Below are 19146 nucleotides of genomic sequence, written 5' to 3' on the forward strand. Positions count from 1 at the left end.
TTATATGACTTTTTTCAGTTATTATTGTAACAGAATTGCTCCTTTCAAAGACAACTAAAGTGCTAATGATAGCTAAGAAGGTCATTCATAAGAGGTTAAATTGGTTTAATTAGTATTTATGAGAAGGTTACTATAAGAGTGTAGGGAGATGTTAAGGGGTTAACCTATAAGAGATTACATTGTAGTCAGTGTTCTGTTAAAGTTTGAATTAATTTTTCCCATGGGTTTTTCACATTCTAATTTTCAACTAAATGAGACATCTGTTTCAGAAAAGGAAAATTTGCTATGGTTGTCATAGCAACTATCATTCTGTAAGAAAATTATTCCAATGGTTACTTTAGAACAGAAAGATAGAAATTCAGTACATAAAGCAACATCCGACTGCTAGCACAAATTCTGATAATTCAGCCCTTTTTGTATGGTGGATTATTTGACCTGTAAAACTTGTTCATATGTTTTTAACATAAGGTTAATTGTGCTGTAAACAAATTCACTTCCAATATATTTTCCCCTGAGAGTCTTATGTGTAGACAATTATTATTTTTATCATAATAATAATGCTGTTGAATTTCAGTAGGAAATGGAGAGACTGCAACTGTTCCATGTACGAAGATAAGACCTAAATCAAAGTACATTTCTACACATGAGCATTTCAGAGGTGAATTACATTCATGATGTATGTCTTTAATTGCCAAATATGTTTTTTTTGGTTGTTGTTTTTGAGAATAGGAGGTTTTCTCTTCAATAACATACAGTATAGCATTTTCTTTATAAAATGTGAACCAATATTGAAAAATAATTATAAAAACATTATGCTTTTCATCAGCAAATACTAATAAGGGGATCTGGAAATTTTGTGCTTGATACTAAGACTTCAGATTTGCTTTCAGGTACCATCATAAATGGAAATCTTAGACCAAGTTGTCTGTGCATGACATCCAGGTCACAGACTTGTTAGTAGGTATTTGAGGAAATTTTTTGTTCCTACTCTGAAACTTTGATAGCTGTTCTGCAATAAATTGTCAGAAGAGGGGACCTGGGGGTTTATAAAATCCTTGTGTGCGTATAAAGATGGTTTGGCTTTGGGGGTGGGGGCACTGAAGTGCGTGATTTTTCTTCCTTCTCTTAAATAAAGCACTCTACTATCTTCCACTTGAATCCTTCCTGGGACTTCAGATTTTTGCCTCAAACACTTCGTCCATTTCTTTCGATCTTGGGATTGTCACAAAAGACAGCATAATGGCAAATCAGGCAAGTTCGAACATTTTCCCTTCACAAAAGAACAGCTCCAGCATGCATAACTTACAGCCCCGCAGCTCGGGTGGGCGCGCTGCCGGCACAAAGGGAGGCAGGGACAGGGAAAGTGCTGCGGATCTTAATAAGCAGATCATGCCTATTCATAAGGGGAAACGGGCTCTTAACAAGCCTCGATGTACGGGCTGGGCCTAGGAGGGACAGGTTGAGGCCCTCGCGTCTGCATGGTGCCATTCGTAGTCGTTTGGATTTCAGCGGGATTAAATTGTGTTGTCGCGACCTGTGACGGTCACGATTATTTCTCTTTATAAATGCTTCATTGTGTGCTTAAAATAATGATTCTGGAGGTTGCTGACCTTCTCTTCTTTGGCAAATATTGATCTTTCTTCTTGGGTTCTTTACAAGGGAGCAGTCAGTTCCTCTGTGCCCAGCAGGCCACAGGCTGTGGGACACATCCTGACCCTGCATCCCTTGGGGACATGGGGACTGTGTTCTCCTGCGTCTCAGCTGTGACTGAAGACTGAAGAAGGATTGACTGACTGACGCCACGCTTGCCTCTTGATTGCCCTTGCGAGTATTTTCTGTTAGTGACTGGAAAACTTGCTCTGGGCCTTAATACAGTTTGCCAGATAGTTGAGTATGTTCATCTTAGTGAAGGAAGCTGCTTGTCAGGAAAGGCTTGAAGTGTGATTCCAAGGCAGGGATGGGGAGTTTGGAAAAAACCTAACCTCTGTGTATTTTTATAAAGCCTTCCACTTCTGGAACATCTGAGCACCTTGCAGGCTCTGGTTTCTTTTATTTTAACAGCATTTCTGTGCGACAAAAACACTCCTTTTCTCTCAGTTATGAGCCAAGCATAAGGATCAGTCTTCCCAGGCCTGAATTTGGTTTGTGTGGCAGTGTTGCACACCAAAGTTAGTTACTGCAAAATAAGGCAGTGAATAGACCATGAGTGATCACCACAGCAGTAGGAAGGGAGAAGTCATGTTCTGTGGGCCGGTTTGTGTTCCTGCTAGGAGGAAACCATGCTGGAAGCTGAACAGCTAACCAGAAATGTGGGGTTTGAATTGCGCGGGTATCTCAGACCCTGGTCTGAGCCACCTGGCTCAGAACAATGTTTCTGCTCCATTGGTGCTGCTCTTAGCATCTCTTCTTCACACAGCTTCACCACCCCCATTACAACTTCCAATGGCTGAGATATGCTTCTGGTCTCAGTGGCAGATGTACCAAGCTGTTTTTTTTGTTTGTTTGTTTTTGTTTGTTTGTTTGTTTTTGTTTCTTCCTTTTTTTTTTCTCCCTGGGACACCTGGCTATCCAGGATGCTGTGTGATGAGGAGCTGGAAGGTGAGCTCTCTCCTAGCCATGGGCACCCAGGGCCTTTGGTCACCTCTCTAGAAAAGCTGGGGCTTTTTTTATCTGTAGAAGAAAGAATGGAAAAGTCCCCTTCTGCTTTTCTTTTTACCAGAATTTTCTTTTCTTCCTGTTGGTAAGCCACATCGCTTTATATTTTATCCAGCTCTAGATTTTAAGCTGTTTTCAATAGACATGTGCTTTGCAGCTTTCCGAAAGGAAAAGAGGAAAATATATCATCATGAAGATTGCAGACGTGCTAATTTTTGAAATGTTAGTCAAGCATCAGTAATGGGACAGGATGAATAATAGCTTCATGGGCATTTTCTTTTGTCTTTGCCATACATGATGTAAAATATAGTTCAGAGAATTTGTTTAAAAGATTTCTTTCTGTCTTTTGATGCAGCAAGGGAGTGTAAAGCTTTCTTCAACAAAGTAACATCTCAAAGTGAGCTCTGGTTTATGTGTATGTATTTATAAACACCAACGCTGCAATTATCATAAACCTTATTAAATCACAGCAGTCTGTTTGTTGTTCTCCAAATATGGATATGGCCAGAACATGTCAGTCAAAAAATTATTTAAAAACTCCAACCTAAAACTAACCCTTCAATTTTATGGTCTAGAATTAGAATATAGTCAGCAAGACGTAATTTACCACTGTGATATAATTGCCATGAAATACAGTTTTTTAATCAATGGGACACTAAGGAACAGATGAATTGTGTTCTGACTGGAAGTGTTACAGTCCCACTGCTCAATGATGAGCCGCTCTATGACAACATTTTAAAAAGAGTAAATGTCCTTATGTTAAGAAATCCTGAATAGATAGCATCTTAAAAGCCACTCCACATACCAAAAAACAGAAAAAAATTATATATATATATATAAGAAAAGTAGCAGTGTTGTTCTGATGGGATGCTTCCAACTGGAGAAATGAAACAGCATAGGTGATGTCTCCTACTCTCTTCTGAGTAGGATTCGTGGTTGTGCTGGGTTCTGACCCTGCTCAAGTGATGGTGGGCTACAACTCAAACGTGATGGGAGTGAATGCGGAACACTTACCATACCTAGCTGTCTGAGGCAGGTGTGCTTCTAGATACCATGAGAATCTCTCATGCAAATCTGTAGGTGGGGGTTTTGGTACTCAGCTGTTGTAAGAGTTACTGTATACTTGGTTAGAACAATGCTGTGAACATTGTACTGTGTACTGCCACTGAATCTGTTAAGGGCTATGTGGGTATTCCACACAAGTTATATAACATTGGTTGTACAGAAAGAGAGTTTCACTGTACACACACACACACACAAAAAATGAATGCTATTTGTGTCTCCAGATTCCATGCTAATAGAAAGTTAATCACCATATTTTAATTAGGTAACCATACATGGAAGTAGCACTGAAGACATTCTCCTCCTCTTTTGGCAGGCAACCTTGGTTTTATGGCTGGGGCTTTAATCTTCCACGAGGCCAAGCACTATTAGAGAAGTGGAACCTTATTCCAGATGGGATAGATATTCTTATAACACATGGACCACCTCTCGGTAAGAAAATACTAGTGCTGTTAGCTGTGAATTTCAAATGATTATACAGTAACTGTTGGCTATCCTTAGACAAAGAGAGGAAACCTGACTTACGAAAGTCAAAAGTAACTCCTTTCCGATGTCAGCAGCACCAGAACTTCAGCTCAGGTTTATGTTTTGTGATTACTGACAACTTATGGTAAGGAATTAAATAATGGCTACAAAAATAAAGTCTTAATAAATTGGGTCTTAATAAGCTTTATAAGTAAGTGAGGTCCAGTTTTCCTGTGCATCTGCCCACTGTGCCGCTGGTTGGTGAAATCAGTTGGCTTGAAGCATGGAGCAGTCTTGGAGAGCAATGCAGGATTATTTTGTAGCACCATCATTCTCCCTCACCTGCATCAGCATCCCCCCTATCTACATGGATTTGCATGCTGACTTGATTTATCTCCTGCCTCACAAACCCAAATGCCGTGGTAGTTGGCCTGTCTTTGGATAGGGTTAATTGCCTATTTTTAATACAATACAGTAACACTAACAGGCCTGCAAGAAACAGTTTTGCATTTGTGTTTTACAAGTAATAAACATATTGATGATACAAAGCAAGATGGGAGAAATTTTTTACCTTCTCAGATAACAGTGAAATGGTCTGTGTTATTGAAATGAAGTTATCACAGAAACTTGTCCAGATACAGTAAAAGCTTTGTTTTTTAACACATTTGTCAACAAATCTAACAGATAGCAAGATATGTCTAATGCTTATATGTATTTAACTCTCACTAATAACTGGATATGGATGTGAAGCATGTACTGAAATGTTTTGCTGCCTCTTACTGCAGAATAGTGCTTTATGTAAGATGAAGGCAGTTGGTTCCTTTAAACCTTTAGATTCTCTTCATTTTTCAATTTTCTGAAGCCAAAATCCTCTCGTCTCCCACCTTTTCTCCTTCTCTTTCAAAATCTGGAGGAGAAAGTGTCCAAAGGGTTTGTGTTTTGTTGTTTCCTATAGAAAGACATGTTTGCATTCCACTGCTCACTAATCCTGGTGAAAGGGCTGCTTTGCAAGCTCGGTTTCTCACAGAGCAGGCTAGTGTGCTGCTGCTCCACCAAACTGGAGTCTCATGCCGTGTCACAGACTGCTCATAACCTGGATCTGCCTCATAAAAGTGGATGGCAGAAATGAGTTGTATAGGCCTTGATATATCTTCTCTAAATGATTAGTAACGGAGATAATCACTATGTAGATCCAAGGCTTGCATTGTAACAGTAGATCTTTGACACTGTCTTGTTCATAACTTTCATGTTTCTGAAATTTCTTCAGGAATGTCAGCACTTTAAAAACCATTTTTAAAGAGCCTTCAGCTCTTCCTAATATCCTTGTATCCCTGTTTGAAATCCTTTGTTTGAAGGTAGAGAGCAAGTTTCATACCACTCAGTTTCAGGCACTGAGCTAGTTTAGCCACTTGTTTTTGTTATTATTAATATTATTATTGTTAATGATAAAAATAAGCTTCAGCTATCCTCCAAGGATTTTCCTTTTTTCAAGTTCACATATCTTTGTATTTTTTGTATTGATACATTCATAGCACAGAACGCTTTGCCTGAGAACATCAGCTGTTGGCGTCCCTAACACTCATGGCAACAAATACATGACACTTCAAAAGAAATTAGCACTATGCCCAACTTACAGAGCCTCCTTAATGTGTAGCTTTGTCCACAGACAGTATGGGAGATTTTCCTTGACCCTCCAAGCTAATTATTTTAACCAGAAAGCTGATTACTGTTGTTCTGATCTCAGATAGCAAGATCAGAGCTGTTCCTAATGATCACGTAAAGCAATCAGTTCTCTTGCAAACTCAATTTTTTTTTTTTTCCCAGCACGGCTGCCTAAATTCTGTCTGTTATTCATTTTCTCTGCTGCTTTCTTATTCCTTCACTTCCAAAAACCATGCATCCTCCTAAGCTAATTAATACTACATTATTACATAGATTTAAATTTGCCCATGATTTAGATGCAGAAGCAACATTAAGAGTTTATGGATTTCTTTGTTTCTAACGAAGATATAATCTTTTTTTTCCCAGAGCTTATAAAATATGGTGCTTTACAAGCATTAATGCTGATTTCTAAATCAGCATTTTTTGTTAGTTTTATGTGTAGTGTAACTTTGAAAGTCCTTTTCCTGACTCCCAAAGATCTTCCTTTATGATTCTTTCCTCTTCAGAAGTTCACTTCTTTTTTTTTGTTTTTAATTTAATTTCACCCTTAAGTCTTCATTTCTAGCTGTCTGCTTGATTGTCTGTGACAAAGATTTATACTTTCCTGACAGCTGCAGAAACCTGTTTAAAGTAACCAAACATTAAAAAAAACCCTAAAATGATCTCTAATTGTTAGCTAGGTGTAATCAATTATTCTTAGTTTGTGTAGTCAGGTGTACATAATAAGCTGCTAACATATGGGAAAGCTTCAGAAGGGTGATAATGCATGTAAACAAAAACATGTTCAACATAAATAATGCTTAATTTAATGGAGAAGTTAATTTTATGGATTTTTGTTTGTGAAGTTTTTGAAGTGGAAATACTTTTTCCTTTATGTTCACCACAGACTTTCTGACAATTAACTGTTTCAAATCGTTGAAGTAAAAAAGCCCAAAGTTATAACATGTTTCCTCTGAAAAAAACCGTGAACTGAATTCCTGAAGAACTGCGGTTTCACTGCGACATCTTAAACGGTTGTTATTTCCTACAATGAATTTTGAAGTGTATTGGGTCATTGACCTGCTCTGTCTGTAATTCAGCTGGCTTTCTCTTTGTACATCCCGTCATTGGCTGCCAAGCAGCATCTTCAAAGAGATCTGAATAAATTAGGAGCCAGCGTCCACTATGTGACACCTAGTTCACGACTGTGATAGCAGAGCAAATTTCTATCATTTTGATAAGCCCACTGAGCTCAGTTTCCAGGCACTGGTATCTGAAGAGGTATTTTTCCATGTGTGAACCTACTCTGAAGCTCCAGTAAAGCTGAAAGCTTTTCCAAGAGCTTGAATACTACACTTCTGGCCTTTTAAGCCAGCTGCTTAGATACTACTTAGCCATGCTTGATTGCACCTCAAAAGTAAACATATGAAAACCAGGTCCAGACTCTGCACCTCCCTGACTGACAACAGTTTTCTCAAAAGCACAGTATATTCCTGCTGTTGCAGCAGTCTAAGTCAGAGATGCAGAACTATGACAGGCATGCAGTGAGAGTACCAGTACAAATAAAGAAAAACAGAACAATGGTATTTTTCACGTTTCCAAATTTGAGCCTGATCAAAAATGACCGAACAATGGAAAGGAAGCAAGAGGAGTTTCTTCCAAAGCCTCCAACACAATAACATCCTTCTTATACAGCTGTGAAGGAAGCTACACACTTCAGCTGGCAGCAAATTTATAGACAGAGAAACAAGTTGATATACATTTTTGTCTCATTTTGTTTCATAAAAAGTGCATTTTTATACGCATCTATGGGAGTAAATACAGCACTTACAAATGTATCTGCTGCACAAAGGCTAAGTTTCTTTTGCTATCTGAAGCCCTTAAATTGATTCTACTTGAGGATGCTCTTAGATATGGTCTGGGTTCCTCACCTCAGTTCCACTAACATAAGAGTTAGTGTGAAAACAACGTCGTTTTATCATTAGTCACACAAATTCATTACATTGGTTGAAGTGTTCCGTTTCAATAACTACATCCTAGGGCTGGATTTAAACAGCTAAGTGTTGATTTAGGTGTTTAACTTTAGAGACTCACTTTGGATATGCAGCTCTTTAATCATCAGTCTCTTAAAGAAAGAAGAATAGGTGAAGCACTGAGTTTTCCTGCTAACGGCAGTGCAAAAAAATGCTTTGATTGCAGTAATTTTTTTCCCTTGAAAAATTATTGGCAAGAGTTATCGTAGTCCAGTTTCTTCAGATGAGCTTTTATGTTTCCTTCTTTCCTCTTCTACTTACCAAGGCAAACACCATTTTTTTCCACGTCAGTTCCTCTGACTGCTTATGAGAGGCCATGAGACATTAAATCTCAGAAATCTTTTTGAATACTACAGCAGTACAGCTTTGCAAATAATCTGTCTTTTAAAGCTTTCCGTTCTTTTCCAAAGGTTTTCTAGATTGGGTACCTAAGAAAATGCAACGGGTAGGATGTGTAGAGCTGCTGAACACAGTCCAGAGACGAATACAGCCAAGGCTTCATGTGTTTGGACATATCCATGAAGGTCAGAAAACATTTCTTTCTGTATGTACTTGAAACCCACAAGCACAGAACTTGTCTGTTTTAACCAGTATTTTTAAACTTGAATGTCTGAAGTAGCACTTTTGAAATTCAGATGCTTATTTAGCTGCAAATATGCAGATTAAATTGGCTGATACTTACATTTCAATATTTGTACTTCAGCTTCTCTTTTAGTTTCTTCATCTATAAAATAGAGTGATGCCTTCTTCACAGTAAGGCTTACTGTGAGTTTTAAAATAACACGAGTGCAGTAGTTGCAGAAAGGGACTAAATATTAAGATCGATAGATTGTATTTTCCTCTGCTGAAACTCTCTGTGACTTAAGGTAATTCACACAAGTTCTTTGTGTCTCTGTTTCTGTGTTTTTAAAATAGGTGAGAGTTCTTTAGGGGGTACTTCTGAAGCTTATTCTTTAAGATTGGACAATAAAAGTTTATGAATTTAAAATGAAGAGCATATCACCACTGACTTGTGCAGAAGTACAAGATGCTTATTCATGTATTTATGTACTTTGGCAGGGGAAACATTTTGTAGCCGGACAAAACACGACATTTCTCTTGACTGATTTTTAACTGGAAAAAATAAGTTCTCTTCACAAAGTCAATAAATGTTAACAAATGTGTGCTGCTGAATTCAGGAACAGCAGGAGTTTGTCTCCAGGCAAAGGGTATGGTAGATGCCCTCTGCTCCAGAGGAGTCTGTCCAGCACACATACAGAGGCAGTAAGTCTTCAAGCATGCCCCCACCAAAAGAAACCACTGGGCTGTGCAGAAATGTGCCCATCGGCATGTCAGCACGTATTATTAGCTACTTAGCTCTTGGCAGTGTTAACCGATTGGCAGGAAGAGGTGCTCCACAACTGCCAGTTTTTGCTTCTGAGATTGCTCCGGACTTCAGTGTAGGATATCTGTGGGTTTCAGAAGTGTACGAATGAGCAAATGGAAAAACTGGAGTATCTGGCACTCTGATACTTCTGCTTTTGTGAAGAATTGTTGCCTTTCACAAAAAGTCCCACTCGGACTTTCTGCTTGGAGACTTGACCCTGCTAGGTTAAGAGTGGTGTGGTGATGTAAAATTGACAGAGAAGACACTGAGATCATTATTTTAGAGGGCAGGAATGAAGTTCATTCTCTTTTCTCATCTGTGCTGACCTGTTAACGTCCAAATTGCTGTTAAAAGTACAGAGCAAACAAGCAATACATAGGCAATATTTTTTCCTAACATCTTGCTGTTACAGCAGGCTTTGAGAATCTGTACAAGAGAGCTGGTGACTACAATTCAAACTCATTGTCTTTTCAGAAATAGGCCAAGTGAGTTGCAGGGGAGGTAGGCAAACAGTTAGTGAGCCAAGAAGCTTCAGGCAGATAAACAAAATCACATCTGCTAAGACCAAGCCCAACTTTGGCTCCCAAGTGAAATGAGTGGCACCTCCACAGAATGGTATATCATGTGGATTAATAAGTTGGCACGGGAGGTATCAGAACACAGAAACAAGGTACTCTTCCCATTAACTACCATAATTTAGAGAAAACAAATGGGAAGCTGCATAGCCTGTTTTGCAGTGGGATGGCAACTCTCTGCAGAGGAGAATTCCCACTGCAGACAGGCTGTGCAAACGAAGCTGCTCTTTGTAGAGAGAATGCATGATTTGAACAGATGAGTTCCTCCCCTGACTGGCATAGCTACATCTGCAGCAGTCATTTACTGAACATCCGGGAGGAAGATATGCTTAGAAGAAATGTTTCTTCCCTATTCCCCCTCTGCACAGCTGTCTCTGCCAAAAAATACCTCTGCACATGGCCTTGCTGCTGATTGACGTGGTGGTGATGAGAAGCCTGGCAGGGGCTCCAGCTGAAATACTGCTTTGCCAATTACAGCCAACGCTTGGTGGAGGTCAAGCCCAAGAAAACTCTGCTGGCAGTAAGGAAAGAGTGAAGACTGTAGTGTGATGAATCTTCCAGCAAAAAGAATGTACTAGCAAACTTATTTTGTTCTCTCCAAATGTGTAGCTGAGGAGACAGAAAGTCCCAGCAGCAATGCAGACTGTCCTTGGTGCAGCCTCTGTTTTACACAGGACAATTGTTCTGTGGCAAACAGCACATGATGTAAAGAAATGTCTGTGACAGGAACCTGACAGAGTTTTCTTCCCTCCCTACACCCTAATTATGATGTGACTTTTCCATGGGGAGTCACTGCATTTTTCAGGGTATTTTAAGGAACAAAAAAGAAAGCTATTTGGCTACTGGATCTTTGTTTGTAAGTGCTACAATTGACATTATTTCTGTAAGACATGAAATTGCTTTCAGAAAAAAACTAGGATCCTATGTACCCAGGAGAGCAAGAGTTTAACTCAGTGCACGTAGGTCGCTCTGAAAATAATGCCTCCATTTTATTTCCATGGAAACTAAAACTGGTACAAAGAGCACAATAACATTATGTGATAGAGCAAATTCTCAGCTACAAGACTCTATTTTCTAACACAGTCACCACCATTAGCTATGCATTTTTGCCAGCAGTGAACAAGAGCCTGCGTGCTGCACTCATAAAAATCTTCATGGCCATCTGGAACGTGGTTTGTCTTTCACATCACTGTCACCACTGCTGAAATGCACCACCCACCACCTCACTGTGCTCACATCTACTGTTTGGTTTCCATAAATGTCCAGGAAATGTTAATGATTGTCAGTGGGTACCATTTTTTTCCACTTTGAGGAATTCGGTGGCACACCTTCCCTTCATCTGCACTTTCATGTCAGATGCCATTTTGTCAGACTGCCCCTCTGCTGCCATGTCATACAATGTAATGGAATATTGTTGGGAAGGTTCCACCTTTACTGCCATACCACCATCACCTGCCTCTGACGTTGTGCACCAGCATAATAAAATAGGAGCAGCCCTTGTAGCAGTGAATATGTTTCACTATTAACTTTATTAATAGTAAGATTGGTTGTTAGTACAAAAGACTTCCACTAGGTGATTTTCACAAAATCATGTGTTTCAGACTGTGAATGCATTTCATGATATTGATCATAATACTTGCATTTAGTTTAATGAAAGTTTCCAACATGAAGCTATAGTGTTATCAAGCTCATGCTTTCATGCTTTCTCTTAGACATACATGAAAATATTTTTGATAGTGGACAGTGTGTTTAATTTTCAGTCCAAGGGCTTTTTCTTCAGCTTTTCAGACAGCATTTCACTGCATTTCTACAAGCTTAAGAACTGGAAGTTTGATTTCCTGCAGATTTAGCTCTGAGAATGTCTTGAATGTCTAGACAGACATGAGATGTAGTTAAAACTTTTTCCCTACTGGTAAGACATTCTGGAAGTGTTTTCTCCTATGGAAATGTTACAGTGTCTGGGGGGGAATTCACCTTGTCTGTCAGAGAATGTATTAATGAAGTCATTTTTCTCTTCCTGGGCTGACATTTTACAATCTTTCCATCAAATTTTATTGAAATTAGTCATCAAGATCAAACACATGGGGAGAGGTTCCTACAGAGACCAATCCCAACCATGTGTATATGCATACATCCTCCCCTTGGTCACATCATCCTTTTTCTCCATCAGTTGCTTAAAATATGTACAACACAGCATGGAGAAAAAAGGTAGAAGAAGAAAAATTGCCCAAACTATGGATGTCTGCAAATCTAAATGAAGTATTTTTTTTTTTTTTTAGTGCTAAAACTGTCTAAGCTCTGTCTTCCCATCCCTTATAAAACTGGGGAGTTTTGAAGAAAAAAGCTTTTCAAAGAGAAATACCAATGTTTATAAGGAGGTTTGAGGGGCAGGCTGCCAGAGATGATAGCCTCTATCTAGTGAGGGTCAGTTTTTCTTTTCTTATGCTACATGGCAGAATGTTCTACATGTTCTATGTAGAACAAAGATGGTATTCATCCAAGAGACTTTCGCATTTTGCATTAAGGTAAATTTTAAATATCTTCTGAGTAATAAATGTGCCACTCATCATTGTTATGTGATAAAGGTAAATAATAAAAATGATTTAAAGAGTGAATAATAAGAGTAATTAGAGCTCTTCTTTTTTCGTAGGTTATGGTGTCATGGCTGATGGAACTACTACCTACGTGAATGCTTCTGTGTGCACTGTGAATTACCAGCCACTAAATCCACCTATAATTATTGACTTACCTACTCCGAGGAATACATGATTATAATAAAGGATTTCATGTTGTACCCAACACATTAGCAACTTTATATTGCTGGCTGAGAATTCCAATAGGGAACTATTCAACAAGAAAAGTCCTTCTTCTCTTTTTCCTGCTAGCTCTTCACAGATAAATCTGAGTGACAAAAATGGATGATGAACAAAGACATTTTGGTGCCAGAAACAGATTAAAGACATATCACCATTAAAATGTTTGTGAACACAGAAAAGTGAATGCATTCCACATCTATATACATATACATCTCTCTCTCTCTCAAGTAGGGACTTTTGTACATACCGTACATTATATTGGACTAACTAAAAGAACAGTGTCTTTCAGGGGAATGTTTCTTCAAGAAAGTTTGCAGTTTAAACAGAGTTTAGACTAGGATTTCCTCATTTCACGTTTCCCATCGAGCTCTTGATAAAAGTGATGTTAAAGATTTTTTCCCTTAATACAGGAAACACAAAAGATACTTCATAAATGACCAGCCACAAGAGGAAAGCTATTATTTCAAGCCTTCCAGGTCTTGAGTCCTTGCATCTATTCCAAACCAATGCAATAGAGGTCTTAATTCACTGTACTGAAATGAAGTTTGCTACATCTGACATTAAGGGAAAGGATGCATATTGCCAGCATGTTGTAAACAGCTCAAAATCCAAGAAGGGAGAAGGGAGACTGTGTTAAGTGCAGTATAAACTCAGGAATTTGTAAGCTGGTTTCGCCCGTGGGGAAAAAAAAAAAAAAAAAAAAAAAAAAAGACATTTCACTTAAAAAAATGAAGGAGTATAACTGTGTTTTCATATGGTAAGGCAATGCGTGATTGTCTGTAAAAAGAAAAAAAAAAAACAACAAAAACATCACCCAACAACCGATTGCTCAGTATTGAAATTTTAAATAAAACCCACTGGGACTATTTGTTTAAAACTTGTTGCTGGTATATGCAGCCAATAGTGAGATTTCTGTTTTGAATTTGGCCCATGTCAGCTGTGACTAAATGTCATTGTGATCATTTTGTCCTTTGGGAAACTTTATGAACCTCAAAGAGGGGGGGGGGGGTCATCCAAAGGTGGGGTTTGGGCATTCAATTTTGGATAGCTGTGTAGTAGCATAAGTGCAGTGAGTGATGAGTACATGCCAGTGGATACAGAGCACAGCTTGCCTCACAAAACCTGTCATGGCCATGTACCCATTCATGGGCACTATTGAGGGAGGCCCAAGACAAAACCATAATTAAACCCAGCTGAAATCTGTCTCTTGTGCTGTGTGTAGATGCATCCAGGCAAAGCAGGGGGTGTCACAGGAGCTGCTGGGGATGGCTAGCACCAATCCTAACTGTGCAGCTTTCCTGCAGGTTAGCAGAGGTGTTGAGTCTACTGGGATTTCCACACAGTCCTTGGCAGAAGCTAGAGAACTGTCTACAAACTTGCAAAAATACTTGCTTCAAATGTGTCCTGCAAGAAATGGGTTTCTGCCTTGAACTAACATCTCCATGCTCAAAGCAGCTTTTCTGCCTAGATGGAGATCATTTAACTGCTGGAATCTGAATGCTGGCGTTCTGTGTTTGGGGCTGACTGCATTTACATATTAATCTTGTTTACACAAATTAGGCAACTCATCGCACTATCAATACTGGATTGTTTTCAGCTCTGTGCATAACTCCTATGTGCACACACACAGTGGATGGTAATATCGGTTACTTTTTGCCTGATGTATGGATACGAATGTGAGCTTGATGTAGCGGCTGCATCTATATTACAATTCCTGCTCTGCCAACCCAGGCTAGCAGCCACAACTCTAAGGGAGGCAGGCAGAAATACTGCATTTTGGGGGTTTCCTGCATGCTCATCCAATGGATGTTGGAAGCTGTGCAATTCAAAGCCAGGAACTGACGTGCTGTGAGCCTACTGACACCGAGAAACATGGCAAGCCGTAGAGCTGTCACTTCCTGGAGCAGCTGGGTGACTTAGGATCTAAACTGATTTGCTGCTTTTTCCCGAAACAGGCAAACAAAAAACAAACATAAAAATGAGCAGGGGTTTCCTGGAGTGAGCAGTTCACAGTACAAGAACAGTCTGCCGCTGAATTCAGCTGGGTCTACTTTTTGTAAAATCCATTGGTGTAGAAATTGCAAGATCAGCTCCTAGATCAGCATAGACTAAAATTCATAGCTTAATGTGAACTCCCACCATCGTTGGGAAGATGAACAATAGCATGCAGTTAAAGTGTCTAATCTAATCACAATTTGAGCGTTTTGAAACAAACGTGGCAGGAAATTGGCTGTATGTTAAAGAAGTATGAAATGTTTACATTCACTCATGGCACTTAAGCTGCTAAGATGCTGAAAGTGGAGGGAAGAGGTCCTTTTATTGGCCTCAACAAAATTTCTATGTCGACCATAAACTATTCTCTTAAAAGTAATTTTTCCTAAGGTATCTTCAAAATACTGTGTATTTTTATGTGAAAAAGATATGAAAGCAGCTGTTACTTCAAAATATCATTTAAACTACTTGAGGTATGAAAGCTTAAAGGTTATTTAATCATTTTGGCATAACTTGATTGTTGTTGTAATTTTTGGTCAAGCATGTTAGACAAATAAAGTCTTAAAAGAAACAACAAAACACAAGGCCTCTTTATATCCTCCTGGTACACTCAGTCCCAGGTAATAGAGCATCTGCTCTACAGCTTTGGGAGCCAGGTTGAGGGTACTGAATTGGGGTATTGAAGTTGCCATCAGGAATGGCTGGGGGCAGCTGGCACAGAGGGTGGGGTGTCCCATGGGTCATGCAGCCGACACAGTGATGGTCACTATGATATGACCAGCAGGGCATGGACCTTGTTCTGCTCTGTCCTGGTAAGTCTTGGTCTTCGTTGTCACTTGCTCAAGCTGCATGCTGCCCTTTGGGAATGGTCAGTGAACTGGGGGATGGACAGTTTGAGTGCTGGCTTACGTCTGTACAGACACAAACTGTACAGGTTTGTGAGATAAAGCAAGGGAACGTTTTTATTTTAGCATTGTGAACACCATCAAAAGCCTGAATTTCTTGCCCCAGCTCCAATCTACCCCAGGTGAACAAGGCCATGAAAGGGAAGGTTTTGCAGTTTTGGAACTGTCAGCTCTGTTTAAATTCAGGGATGAGCTGTCAAGATGTTTCTCACCCCCCTCCCCAGGGCTGACCTTCACTGCTATTTATCCAGGTAGGATCACTCCCAAAGGTGTGCTGGTGTGTATCAGTAATAACGTGCGTTCCCATCATTAGGCAGAATTGTTACAGAGATAAATTTCAGTTCATTTCAGTGAGGACTAGGAGATATTGCTGCATGTCAGTGAAAAAAGGCGAGATTATTTTTACCTCTCCCAGGCACATATGGCTGGGGATGTGAAATGTTCTTTGGCTATGAGGCATGAGCAAGCAGGGATGCGGCACCCACCACAGCAGCTGCCTTTTCCCCTACCCACCACAGTGTACCCCAATCTGGGGAGCTGGATTCGGGAAGTCAGATGCTGCTGCTTGTGAGAATCTGAAGCTAGAGATCCCCAAAACTTCTCTGACCTTCAAGGAGAGTTCTTCAGGGATCCAGCAAGCCACTTTTCTGGAAGAAAGGTGGGAATCCCTGTGTCACTCAGCAGGGCCATGTGTGGAGACTGGAGGCCATGCTGGGCAGGAGGCAGTGCCAGCATTCAAGCATTGCTGCAGTAGGCAGCTAGAGGGGATAGGGAGAAGTAGTTCATCCTCTGCAGACTCTGAGCATGCTGACAGCCAACGTAAGTGTTTCAGAGGAAGGAGGAACAAGACATTCCTTTGAAGGCAATTTTTGGAATAATCTGCCCATGGGAATCTTTGCCTCTCTTCATTTATTCTTGTTTGTATGTGAATTTCTCTCTTAAAAACTTGTATTATTGCTCACTGCTAATGTAACTCACATTTAGTTGTGAGTTACATTAGCAGTGATAACTGCAAAGATAACTGCAAATGTCCTGTCAGGTACATTGCTGTCCCTTTCTGGAAACTCTCTGCATCTGAGATTTCAGAGATATTTTAGAACAGCAAGTTCCCTGGGTGATGATGCACAGTGATTAGAACAGCATTTTGTTTATCCCTGTAAGAGTGCCGCCACCTGACTTTGTTGACTGTCCCTTTGTTCTCTTTTTATGTGAAAAGTGTGAATAGGAGTGCTAATGTGTACCTTCTTTGTGCCATTTGTTATTTTGTATATTTCCATTATGTTGCTTTTTCCTCACTTTGTCAGGAAATTAAAACAATTTCAATTTTAGCCAGTCTATTTCTAAACCACTTTCTGTCCTATCCCAGAAAGGCTCTCTCCCTTCCCATGTGTCCTGTGGGAGCTGGGGAAAGCCAGGTACTCTGGAGGACCTCCTGTCCCTTCCCAACAGAGCTTCTGAGAACAATGATCTGCCACCTTCTTCTGTCCTGAACTTCATCTAACACTGTTCATCTGTTTAGGGTTTTTTGGTAATGGCAGGTATTTGCAGCCCAAAATGAAGGACTGTGGTGAGCTGCCCATGGTCCCAGATGAGTTTTCCTTTAAAGAGATGGCAGCCTATTTAGGCTCCCCTGGTTTGCACAAGCACCATCTATTTGAGGACATGTCCACGTGGGAATCCTTTTGTGTCTCTGTGGGAATCCCTTTGAGTCCATGTCAGAATACTTCTGCGGCCTTTCCCCTCTGGGGCCCTCCCCTGGCCCTGGTGGTGCACCCTGAAGCCCTCCGCAGGCCTGCCAGTGGCTCTGGGCTGTGGGGCTGGGCACACTGCTGTGAGGGGCTGGCAGCAGAGGGATGCCTGATGGCTCCCACCCCGTGGTGTGGTGCTTCCTGGCATGTCCCTTGCCCATGACCCTTTGCAGCCTCTCAGGAACTACTTTTCGACAAAGGTCTCCATCAGGACCTTTGAGAGTGTCCACACCAATTATATCAGGTACCTGTTCTTGACAGGATTCTGATGTACCAAAGCTTTCAGATAGATTAAAGGAACAAGCTTTTATTTTCCAGAAGCTGACCATGTTTTATTTCCACACACAGCAAAGTTCATTCTCCTCTAGAGCACGACAAGCTAATACTGAGCAGAGCAATTAACCTCACAGTCAGCCACTGGGCCTGTGCCCAAGATGCCCTTGTGCTCCCACCATTTGCTCCGCCTCAGCACCACCCAGGTCTGGTCAGACAGCAGATGGCTTCTGGCACTGGAACACTGTGTGCTGAAGGCCCCGTTGCCAGCTTGAAGGCAGCTTCATGCCATGGGCCTCAGTGGGGAATGGTGATTCACTTGGGCTTGCTGTTTTCACTCAGTGCTTTCTGCTCTGGGGATGTCATGAGCCTTCAGTGTACTGATGGAGTTGTGCTACAGAAACAATTCTGGCTGCCTTGCATAGCAGCCCGTCCAGCAGCTGCTGCTCGCGAGGGAAACATTCATAGGCTAACAGAGACCTCCCCCCCTGCCTAACAGCTTGGGACAAAGTTTCCAGAAATAATGAAGTTATGCAGGATAACACAATTTAAATTGATTGGGCAATTAAACCTTCATTTGTATTTCTTTTAGGCCTTATTTTATAAGGCCTTTGCATGGTGCAGCTGCTCTGATTGCATCTGTTACCTGATGTTTTACAAGGAAGGGAAAGCTGCTTTGCATGGACATGTGTTGGCTGCCACTCACCTTTCTTTTGTCATCAACCCTTCTGCCTCTGTTCCCACCACTGTGTGCCAATCACTGGGGGGCTTCACAAGCAGCCCCCAACATGGATATCCCCACTCCATACACATCTGTCTCTCCAGGGGCTGGAGTGCATCCTTATACACAAAGAAGAGGAGGTCCAGCTGGCATGATAGCTGATTTGCCCAGCAGGGATGAGACTGGATGAGGGAGGTCCCAGGCACTCCTTGTGTCCCACAACAAAGGTTGTGTCCCCGGGGCTGTGACAATCCATATTTGCCACATTACTGTGTGATTTTGATCCCATGTTTGGATTTCTTGAAAGAATACATATTTATTTTAATGGCAGCAGAGGCATTGAGCATCATCATTTAAATACTATTGTACTTCTTCATTTCGTTCATTTAAAAAGTCAGGATTTACATCAGGCTGCACTTATGAAAAGAGCTGGGTTGGCTTAACGGGTGCTTCCAGATGCATTGCTGAGGGCAACTCCTCTTCAAAATGAGCTGGTAATGCTGATCACATTACCCTGAGAAGTGTCAGCTCCTGGAGGGATGGGCCATGTGACAGTGGCCAAATCACCATCATTCATGTCACGTATTTGCTTTCAAAGTTAGCAATGATTGAACATGGCTATGGCATGAATAGTTAAGAGATCTGTGAGGAGCAGCACATGTTAGTTTTATCCGATGGACAGATGGTCTTGCCTTTGAGCCCACAGACAAACAACAGTGCCTTCTCCATCAGCTCCAGACAGAATCAAGAAGCCCAGAGGGGCCGAGAGGGGCACGTCCTTCCGCTAAGGTTGAAACTAGGTGCTCCACAAGCTCACCTCAAGCTGAAAGACATAGGTATGGAATTGTGGAATCACAGCATGGCTATGGTCGAAAGGGACCTTAAAGACCATCT

At 40.8% G+C, this 19146-nt stretch overlaps 1 protein-coding gene across 1 annotated transcript; it reads left to right on the plus strand.

Moving 5' to 3' along the window:
• Positions 1-3977: 3977 nt before the first annotated feature.
• On the plus strand, positions 3978-13665 carry LOC100543133 (metallophosphoesterase domain-containing protein 1-like). Its single transcript, XM_031557121.1, has 3 exons — positions 3978-4149; positions 8267-8380; positions 12448-13665. The coding sequence occupies exons 1-3, from the start codon at positions 3993-3995 to the stop codon at positions 12564-12566; spliced, it is 390 nt and encodes a 129-aa protein (XP_031412981.1). The 5' UTR covers positions 3978-3992; the 3' UTR covers positions 12567-13665.
• Positions 13666-19146: the final 5481 nt, after the last annotated feature.

The sequence above is a fragment of the Meleagris gallopavo genome, chromosome 1 (genome assembly GCF_000146605.3).
Source record: "Meleagris gallopavo isolate NT-WF06-2002-E0010 breed Aviagen turkey brand Nicholas breeding stock chromosome 1, Turkey_5.1, whole genome shotgun sequence".
NCBI classification, from domain to species: domain Eukaryota; kingdom Metazoa; phylum Chordata; class Aves; order Galliformes; family Phasianidae; genus Meleagris; species Meleagris gallopavo.

What these genes read in the sequence shown, in the direction of transcription:
- LOC100543133 (XM_031557121.1), top strand. Translation starts at nt 3,993, where the DNA reads ATGGAAGTAGCACTGAAGACATTCTCCTCCTCTTTTGGCAGGCAACCT. An exon ending in AACACATGGACCACCTCTCG is followed by an intron (nt 4,150 to 8,266) that starts GTAAGAAAATAC and finishes TCTTTTCCAAAG; the next exon opens with GTTTTCTAGATTGGGTACCT. An exon ending in GTTTGGACATATCCATGAAG is followed by an intron (nt 8,381 to 12,447) that starts GTCAGAAAACAT and finishes CTTTTTTCGTAG; the next exon opens with GTTATGGTGTCATGGCTGAT.